This window comes from Opisthorchis viverrini, assembly GCF_000715545.1.
Source record: "Opisthorchis viverrini unplaced genomic scaffold opera_v5_13, whole genome shotgun sequence".
NCBI classification, from domain to species: Eukaryota; Metazoa; Platyhelminthes; class Trematoda; order Opisthorchiida; family Opisthorchiidae; genus Opisthorchis; species Opisthorchis viverrini.
The window spans coordinates 3020117-3031029 of NW_008751669.1; the positions used below are offsets into that span (position 1 = coordinate 3020117).

General features: G+C 47.0%; 1 protein-coding gene across 1 annotated transcript; it reads right to left on the minus strand.

The window, feature by feature from the left end:
- Positions 1–1557: 1557 nt before the first annotated feature.
- T265_01265 (hypothetical protein) lies at positions 1558–6537 on the minus strand (the record flags this gene model as incomplete). Its single annotated transcript, XM_009165250.1, has 4 exons — positions 1558–2196; positions 3573–3966; positions 4001–4160; positions 6249–6537. The coding sequence occupies 4 exons, from the start codon at positions 6535–6537 to the stop codon at positions 1999–2001; spliced, it is 1041 nt and encodes a 346-aa protein (XP_009163514.1).
- Between the last annotated feature and the right edge of the window lie 4376 nt (positions 6538–10913).

Here is a 10913-nt window from a genome sequence, read left to right on the forward strand (position 1 = left end):
TTAACTTCGTAAATGGCGAGATAATATACTGGACTGGAGTTTCTACTGTCCACTCCCTTGCGAGCGAGATCAGTGTCAACCAGAATTACGGCGTAGGAAGAAAGACTAACCATGGTCATCCAATCCTTTGACATAGGCTTTGCACCGGAAAGCGTGTCACACCGTCCTGTAAACATATCAGGAGAGACGTCGCAGCACCTAAAATGCACGTTAGCTCTGTTGATATGACAGAACAGGTGGAAATACGGACTGGAAAGTTTATTAGTGTTTCGTCGGTTCCCAAACTGGCTTGTTTTCCTCGGTCAAATCACCGAGTCTCAAAGGACGTGTGTATCAAACTAGTTAGACTTGTACTATTGTACGGTTTGGCCACCTATCTTCATATTGCCAGTTTGCATCCAGATTGTCTGTGTTTATAATAGGTAAGCACTAGGCCTCCGTAGATTTCCCATTTTCTTCCTTTTGTAGTTTGTTTTGGAGGCACAGTTGCATGGCAGCGAATCGTCAGTCATATGCGGACGTTTCTGTGAGTGATGATGATGAACGGGATCAGCCAAGTACTCGAAAAAATGAAGCAGCCGATCCACACCTGTTCGTCCGACAATACTTGTTAGGTTAGGATGCTTGACTTTGATTTACTGGTGTCACTAGACAACTATCTGGTACTCCAACGTTGTTTGACGTAACTGGAGCAAAAGGTCCGCGGTAGCGACAGGAAAATGCAGTAAACTGGCCATCTAACTCAGACCACTGACCTAATGGAAAGCTAACACAACTTTCGTTTTTCCTCTTTTACAACAGATTACTTCATTCCAACAAGTAATGCACGACGATGTGCTTGCGGTATCAACAACCGGACAGAGATTCATACGTCAACCTCGGTCAAAATAAGTTGTGTTCTGAGGATTCGCACACCCTATTTCATCTAGTTATTTTGTGCTAAACAATCTATAAAATCTTTTATCCGTAATCGGCTTTTAACAAGAGAGTTATGAGGGAGAGAAAGTACGAAGTACTAAGGGGAGCTAGACCCTCCCAACGTGAAACTGAGCGACTTTTTTGCCTTTGGTTCCCACCTGACGACTTCAACCTGAGCGCTGCACAATTACCAGTATAACTCTAAGTATCTGTATTCCATATAGGAGAATCCATAAGCCGGTTCAGTAGGTGGTTTAAGATAAATGAAAGCAGCCAAGGAAGCTGAGGAACAAGCGTCTGAAAAGAGATCAGACATTCTGGTGTGATACGTATCTTGTTTGCAAGTCAAACTTAAGTTCGGGCCATCGTGGATTCGTGCGGTATCCCGATAAAAATGAAGCCGACTTATTAGACCACAAGAAATTCGTAAATAAAATTGCAAGCTTAGAACTCAAAAATACAGCACGATAACTTTCATAGGTTTTGAAAAGTATGCAGGATAATAGCTTTGGCGAGGCTATGCGTCAGACGCCTGCAGACATTTGATAAAGATTGGAGAGAGCACCGAGTTGAAAGAACTCGATATGCAGTGCAACATTACGCATTCATAAGAACTCATCAACCACCTGAAAAGTGACTGGCTAGAAGATTATGAGTGAGTAAGCACAATTGATTGACCCTCAAACTACCACTGAAAATCATGGAGAAACGTTGACTCAAGGCTCCATAGGGAGGAGTAACCCGTGATGAACTTGTCCTGACTGGTAGCCATCCAGTAAATGGCATATGAACAAAAGCTATGCTACAACCAGTTGATGATTCAGGCAGTCCATTCATCAAAATTCGCCATAAAGCACTTCAACCTAATTCTATAGTCATACGGGAAAACACAAGCTCACAGTAATAAATGCAGCTACAGCGTGGAGACCCGATAGCCTTAAGAATAGCGGTGATTCAGAGGGATGTGCTGCGGCACACAAAATGAAAATCACGGACAAAGAAGCTGTTCTATTTTACAACGATAGGAAGAAGCGGGAACCAAATATGAAATGTCCCCATCTCAATCAGTCCGCTGACTATTCATGGTCCAAACACACCAACATAGGCGGGACGTAGCGGACGATCGTACAGCTTGTATCCAATCTTCGTTACCACAGCTATGGTGTTTGGTTCTTTACCATCTTGTCGTGGGGCTTGAAAAACGGCTTCGTGAAAATTTGGATCGAACTGATCCCCTTCAGCAGGTTGTATTCGGACCAAGTGGTTCCGCTCGAAGACCTGTTACCAAGCAAGTAGAAAATTGTCATTAGAATACCACACACCATAGAAACTTTAAAAATATATTTTGCCGCAAGTATATCGCGACTGACGTAATCCTCTAGTTTGTACCATTTGGCGGAAGGAGAAACGGCGAACTTTGCAGAACCACTTTGAAATTTACATTCCTAACCGTTTGCGTCGTGGGTACCCTGGGAACCTCCAGAATGACAGTTGAACCCATTTCGCGGTGGCACAGTTTCCTCCATTTTGAACTATATATAATGGAGAAGCTACATACTGTGCTGAAACAGATGCGTCAGGTCAAGATCAATCTAACAGGTGAAAAAATCTAGGCATCGGTTGAACTATACTAAAGCGGCTTCGCTTGACACAAGAGCAAAACGGGTGAAACTTGAAGCAGTGAGTGTCTGCGTTCTGTCAATACTGTTTATTTGTCGAGGTTGACGCATGCATCACACTAACTTGCCAGCATGGAATCGTACAGCTGTAACGCCCTTTCAGTGCCTAGGTTCCATGTCACCCGAAGAAAGCACAAAAGCTAGGACACTGCTAGGTTGACCAAACTTAGACAGGCGAAGTCGAGAGGCAGAGGTCGGGTTTGAATCATGGTAAATTCGCGCTCTAACCACTGAGCCCTCTCACCCACAAGTTTGATCAGTGCTGTAGAAGTGACCCATTCAACCGTGTACTGAAGATGTCTCCTCCGTTTGGAACGAAACGTTTGAAAGCCAATTGCCAAGATCAACGAACAGATCAACTGCCATCTGGTTCACAGCAAACAAACCTACCTAAGCTGCCAATATTTTTACATATTGCCAGTGGTTCACTCTTGCCTAACGGTTAAAATCCAGATGACACTAAGAAAGTTAAATTCAGTAAGTCAGCTCAACAGTACACTGTCCGACAACTTGTTCAGGGCAATCAGCTGCCTGAATTATAAGCATCCGAATACCGCCTCTTATGTTCAGCTTAGCCCATTCGCGTGAATTGTGTGGAGCTCGGTATAACGGCATGGGACCGCGGAATGGAACGTCCGTGTTTCGAACGTAACCCAGGCAGCATGGCAGCTACGCATCGAAATGGTGCCACAGACGAACAGTTTAGATAACAATGTCGCTTCGGTATTCGACAACACATACAGTTATTTCTTCACTAATGTATTTACTGCCCTTCAAAAAAATTTCGTATGCATGTTTCATCTGGACCAAAAAAATAAATCCTTGTCTAAGATGTTCATGAAAACCGAAATTTCCAGGCAAACTAAAGCTGTACCGCAGTACCCTGTGCTGTCAGGCGCCATACAGCTGCTACTATTCAGTGGCTTTAAAACTGGAGGAAACCGCGCATATGTTTTAGATACAAATGATGCATACCTGGAGCATTTGCTGCTCAGTTAATTTCAAACCTTCGTATAGATTGGCAAAGTGAGGATTGACGCCAGGAACCAACTGGTCGGCTGGTGCAGAATTAGTGGCCTTTGTTAGCACATCAGCAACGTCCAAAAGATCTTTGCAGAAGCTTTGTACTGCGAACATTTTTGCCTCATCAATCTGCCGCATAAAACGCTTGCGCATGTTTTCCGACTCGGCAAGCGCCCGTTTATACTTATCTTCCAGTTGGGAATGTGCGGTAGCCAATTTTTTGTATTCTGTCTGGAGGGCTTGCAGATCATTTTCGACATCTAAAATTTTCTTATCTGTTTCGCTTTCTGGCTGAGATGGGGCATCATCCTTCGGACTGCTGCTGAGCTTTGAGCTAATTAGTCGACTGGAAGAAATAGATCAACATATATTTTACCTACTGTGGTTGAAAACGCGTTAGCCGTACAAGGCAGGACAGAGCAGTTGTTCGACTGATAGCCATACTTGCGTAGATGGGACACAATAACCCAAAAAAGCTTGGTGTCAATTGGACAGCTGAAGCGATAAGCAACGTTAAAGTTTGAAAGATACTGACAAGGACTGAACACAAGTAAATTAATTTATCGGGGAAAACTGATCCGATTCGCTGGCAGTTCAAATGACCAGCCAACACCCGTAGCTTTTGCGGCCCTTCCGTGTTTGTGGTCTGTCCCTCGTTTAACAGCTACTCCCGCTCCTGGTTGAAACATGCAGTGCTGTTTCTAGATAGTTTAGCATAAGCAGCGTCCAAAGCGTTTTGACCTCACATTGGGGCTAAGTACATAGTACCGCAAGACAGCACACGGAACTTAGCTAGGTGACAATAACCGTCCGTTCATTTAGCAGTTCAAGGGAGCTGCAGAGCCCGACGGCAACTGGTAGGACCCGTCTGTACCGGCGGAGCACTCACTGGGCTAAAGTCACTAGGGTCGTAACACTTTACGGGAAGCGCAGTTGTCAGCCACAAATTCATCACACTATATTGACACTGACACCAGTGTTTATCTATTAGGATGTCCTACTTATATGTGGGTACACTCCTTTGACGGTCAACATTCTATTTGTTAGTACGAGACGTGTCAAATGGACGAGAAGGGCTGCTGGACGAAAACATTACAATATCAAGCGTCCAACACTTGTTCATCAATGTATGGGGCCTGGATCCTGTTGGTTGCACTATGCCAGAGCGCCCAGTATCTTGCTAGGCTGTGGACCGTACATTCCTGTAAAAGTCAACACGGAAGACATCGTCCGAAAGGGACCTCAGTAGACGGTTTCGATAGATTCGTTTCACATCGGAGTCCGACGGGTTCCTAATGATCAGGTGATGTGCTTGCAACTTAAGAGCCCCTGAAAAGCAGCAACAAAGAAGGGCGTGATCGCAATCTACATAAGTGTTCCGAAACGAGCAACAATCTGTAATTTACCCACTGCTCTTATAGCTAATGGTGTTGTGGTATGTCTATACTAGAGGTTGGCCCGCATGTGAGGGGGTGCATATGGCTTCATCATTATCAGCTGTAAGAATCGCGAACTTACCGTGTCGTGGTTACAGCTGTCACAGTTTCGTTCACCGATGATTTGGGGGTGTATAAGGTAGCTGCGCATTGAAGCGGTAGCTGATACACTGATTTTCAAATACAGGGCTGTCAGTGCACTTGTAGCGACCCAGTCACCCATATACTTGACTGTTCAACTCAATCGCTCACTGGATCGCGAGGCTTGTCTATTTTCTCATACGCACAAACACGTCGCATTAAGCTGACACATCGGACATCGATTGTCTGCACCGCCTAGTCAGCGTAGCATCCACTCATGTGCCGACGGGCCCACATACACGCACTGGGACCTACATAAAGGCAAACCGAACCCAGTCAAGACACACAGACTCGCGCGCGCGGAGGGAGCAGGATGTCAACCTCTCCACAAGTCCACGGACCACCATGGAGTACGTGTAGCAGTCTAACTGCGGAGAAAAACACGTTCCCGCCGTCCGGACTTCCACCTGTGCACTAATACACTTTCACGTGGGGGAGATTGGGAAGGGAGCTGTGAGAACATTCAGCTGTAGCACCCTTCCAGTGCCTAGCTGCCATGCCACCCGAAGGAAGCACGAGGGCTGGGATACTGCCCGGTTGCCTGAGACTAGACAGGGAAAGTCGAGAGGCGGAGGTCGAATTCGAACCACGGACCTTCCGGTCAGTAAATCCTCGCTCTAACCACTTGGGCCATCTCGCCATCTCGCATTGAAGGCAATATCTTAAATGAACAAGCGCCGTTGAGAGCGAGACTCGGCCATGTCTGACAATGTCTCTAACCATTGACGTGGCCCGTCTTGGGGTCTCCATCCAGGGAGACGGCAATAACCAGCGCATCTGAGTTTGCTGGTGATGACTTTCACACTCACCGCCAAATCACTGTTTGACCTCCCCTGGTTCATTTTCACCCTTCACGTGGTTGCGCGAAAACAACTCTTCAAAGAAGTCCTTCGATTGATATACGGAGCACGTGGCAAAACCATTTCAACCTATGCAATGTGATCAGAATATCCATCGTAGGTGAGTTATTTCTCCCGAATACCATTCGACTGGTGTTCTCACCAGACTCGGACAATGCCCTGAAGACATCAATGGTCAGTCACTGAAATACTTTTGACGTCCTTGGCGCGCAGCGACCAGGTTTCTGATCCGTATAGCGCCGCAGATTTGCAAACTCGACCCCTGGCGGATAAGCTGATGTCACGCCTAAGCCACAGGTGACGCAGGTCCACAAAGGCTGCTCTGGCCTTCCAAATCCGGAGAGAAATGTCATCTTTCGCGAGACCACCGGAACTGACACAGCTGTCCAAGTAGACAAACTTGTCTACTACCCCATTCGTAAGCATGAGGTTAGGATTCGAGTCCATCCAGTCTTGCTGGTTTGGAAATTGGTACAGCATAGAAACAGTCTGTGGTCAGCGCGTAACTTCAGCAGGCGTTTGCCGTCGTCCGGGCGTCTTGATTTCTATCCCATACCACCACCCAACTGAACCTCAGTTGCGTTAAGTATACCTACTTGAGCAGTCATATCTCCGGCACTCATAACAGCTGAGCTCTTAGCCCGCAGCAACACGGCGTTCAAAGCGTTGTAGAAACTGTCTTTCAGTGTAGCAGAGCCACAGCCTGTTAGGGTGTACGCAGACACGATGGACAGACAGCGATAACTGGCACGTTTACGGGATGCTCTCACAGACGTTGCAAGCGAACTGCACAGGGGCGAGATAGCTCGAGGTAGCTCAAGCTAGTTTATAGGTTAAGGCACCAGCTTAGAGTCTAGAAGGTCCGTAGTTCGAACCCAACCTCAACATCTCGACTGCTCTTGTCTAGGCTTAGGAAACATGGCAGTATCCCAGCCCTCGTTCCTTCTTCCATTGGCGCTACAGCTGAGCACTGAAAGGGTACCACAGCTGAAAGATTTATTATTTACAAAGGGATGACTATTAACGGGCAACCATTCAAACAGAGATTCATCGGCTCGGTGGATTAGAACAATGTCAATTCCAACAGAACCAGCAGAGTTGCTTCTGGATCATTGCAGGAATACAAACAGAAGCGAGAGGAAACCGAGGTCATTTCAAAAGCCCTACTTGGGTCATGAATCCTCGTTTGAGAGACGACATACATCAACAGAGATTGAGTTCAGCGTACGAGTGCGAACATTCAAGGGAGCAAATGAGGTGAGTCGAAGTATCTGTAACTTGGTGACTTCCGGTGGCCGAAGGAAAATGAATTGTCAGGCAGGCTCATAGCATAGCGTGATCGGAACCACACTATGTGCCTCAGAAGGGACGGCAATCTTGAATGGGTGCTCTCCGACGGTGGATGATAGCCATGTGATTCGGTTGGGTTTATATTTGATTTGAACTCGTGGCTGCCAGTTTGTGTGCGTAATAAACGTGATGGCTGTGTACGACACGATCTAATTCATACGATCTAACTCGATCTAACACGATCTAACTCATACATATGAACAGTTTCAATTGAGCCAGCGTGGTTGGTGAAAATGGTGACAGGATTGCGAAGTTTGCCTCCGTTAATCAGCTGTCTGCAACCGATACCCTTCTAAACAAGTAGAACGTTTACTGACGTATCATCCAGAAGAGGATCACAGGGCCTCCTCGATAGGATATATTTCTATGAGCGTACGATGAGCCAATCAGGTGAATATTACGGATTCTATGGGAAAACCCTTGGCTGTGCGCAGCCGAATTAAGAGTCAGACGGTTGTTTAATACTCCCTGCACCACCGGGCAAAACTAGCCCCCTCCCCAGCCTAGTCAAATGATCCAGGCTAATAAGTCGGCGGCACTCACCTACAGCCCCTACCCATTCATCAAATAACGTCCATCTGCTGGTCCACTAACCACTGTTGTATGTTTAAACTATCGCCTATCAAAATAAGCCGCAGCAGTCCCTTACTAGACTCCTGATCGGCGTTGCAGTCTTCAGTGTCTCTAATCTCCGTCCAAATGAGCAATAACATTCCTTGATAAAACCTCGCCTTCCTTTTCTGCCTTTTCTGTCTCCAAAACACGCCCGTGCACCTCGAGCCGCATAAGACAAGTTCGGATGTTTCACGTCTCATCCTTCATGTGCCTGGTGATCTAGGGTGTAATATCTATGGTGTGAGAATTGCGTTCAGTCCCAAGTCCGGAAGTGTTTTGCTGAGTCGGATTCCAGTAAAAAGTCCTCTGTGGGCTGTACGTGTCTGGCTCAATTGATAATAATGATGGTCCGTGCGGCAGGTGGTATTCTTTGTGTCAGCATTCACCCCAACAGACCGCGGTTCCGAATCCGATGAAAAGTTTTACCCAGATCCGTCATGAATACTGCGGTCAGAAAGAACGGATATGGGCAACCTGACGGCTGATAAAAACACACAAGTTGGACAACCACGACCGGAGGCAGCACAGGTGGGTGGCAGAACTGGAGTCAATGCTCAGTATATGGACGATGGGGAGCAACTGCTTCCGTTGTGTTCTGAGCATTTTCTGTTCCTAACCAGTACAAGCTTTCAGTCCTTTAGTTGCTTGAAGGACACCAACCACAGCCCAGTCGTGGCTTGTTAAATCATCACGCCCGACCTAAAGCTGCTACCTCGACGTGGTGATCGGGCTTGAGTGCTGCAATGATCCCGCGGGCTACACTGGCCGGAAGTTTCTTCCAGAAGGTGCAACCATGCCAGGAAGGCCAAAGGGGAGCAGCCAGACCAAGAGCAGCGAGACCCCGTACTACGAGTAGTCGTGCTACGAGGCGGTCTGGGGGTAAAGTCGTACTGTCCTCTGCGACAGGAGTGTGAAGACAGTAAGGTGTTTCCCCCAAGCGACCAGCATGTCCATATTTATGGAGGCAGCGATGCTGCCCTCCCCGAGGAGGGACGGGTTAGAAAAGGTCGGCCCCAAAAACCGCACTCCGATCACCCAACGGTTGATCGTGATCGCCAGCGTATTATCCAATACGGTCAAAATACTTTTAAAACCAAAGAGCTCGGTGAAGCTAACAGCACTTGCCGCCTCTCACGAAGATTCTAGCACGACCGTGTGGATAACCATACAAATACAGTTGTACTGATCTTCATTTGTCTCCATAAACGCCTGTCTCAACCTATGCCATAGTGCGCGCAGCTGGTAGCCGAGGACCGACACCGAAATTGCACCACCGTCAACAGTATACCCGTGTCGAAACACTTGGTCTGCATAATCTGTCTCAATCAAGTTGGTCCCAAAGGATTGGTTCGCTCTTAGGGAAACATTATCAAAACAAAACTTTCCTTGCAGCGAAACCCTCACTAAAGCCATCACTCGACTGTGCACATCAATCGCAACGGAAAGGCTCATCACCCCCTCCAAATATGACATACTTTGTTCTTCGGAGTGGTAATAAACGTAAGGTTATAGTAGTGAGTGCACTAGTAATCGAAATCTAAGGCCCTCAAAGCTGGCCTTTTCTTGATTGTTCTTTTACCAACCGGGGAAGGCAGTATGCGTGCATTTGTAGACGCAGATCCCCAAAACGAGCAACTTACGACCTTGGTGTTTCTCCATTCCGCCTCATGATAAGTTTTCTTACGGTACACAGGTCCTGTCGCTCTTTGTCTGACTGACTTGAGTTGCCGGGTGATGAATACAGTCAAAGAGTCCAGTACTTCAGCGTGTTCACCTTATTTCCTAGCTATCGTATTTCCATCCGGATTGGAAAGGCCAGTGCAGCTTTTGTGAACTACGTCACCTGCGGCGCAGGCGTGACATCAACTTCTCTGTCAAGGGTCGAGTTTACAATGCTGTGGTGCGCTCCATATTACTATATGGATTAGAAACCTGGCCGCTGCGCGCTGAGGATGTCAAAAGACTTTCAGTGTTTGAAGAGCGATGTCTTCGGAGCATAGCCCGAATCTGGTGGGAACACCGGATCAGCAATTCTGAAGTACATCGAATGGTATTCGGGAGAAATAACTCACCCTCGATAGATGAACTGATCACACTGCATAGGTTACGCTGGCTTGGTCACGCGTTGTGTATGCCAGTCGACCGATTTCCTCGAAGGGCTCTTTTCGCACAACCACGTGAAGGGTGGAAGAGAGCTGGAGGCGGTCAAACAATGACTTGACTTACCAGCAAACTCAACTGCGCTGGTCATTGCCGTCTTCCTGGATGGGGACCCCGAGACGGGCCACATCAATGGCTAGAAACATTGTCAGACATGTCCCAGCCGCGCCCTCAATGGCGCTCGTGCATCAGAGCTATTGCCTTCAATGCATAGCTCCTTTTCCAACCCCCCCCCACTTGACGGCCCAATGGCAATGCTGGATTTATGCACCAATTTATCAGCTCCCGCCTGCAATGCACAGCTATCTACCCCCCTCCAAATCATCGGTGAACGAAACTGTGGCAGCTACAACCACTGTAAGACGAGTAGGCGGTTACTACAGCTGACAATGATAATGATGATGATGATGAAATCACACGGCTGTAATTTACCGGTAGAGTAACAATCAAAGATTGCCGTTACTTCTGAGATGAACAACTGGACTCTCGTCATTATTGGTTATCGCTTCGTCTTAGGTCAGCACTGAGTGTCGAAGTAGAACAGTTCTGATCATCAAATTCGAAGAGTTTCGGTGGCTCGGCAGCATCGAACTAGTCTGAATGGAAAACTATTAAAAGCGCACCATCATCATCATCATCAATGACAGCAAAATCAGTGTTGGCACTGATGCTTCACTACCGTACAACCATAAAGTTCGTTTGTATATATATATATATATATATATATATAT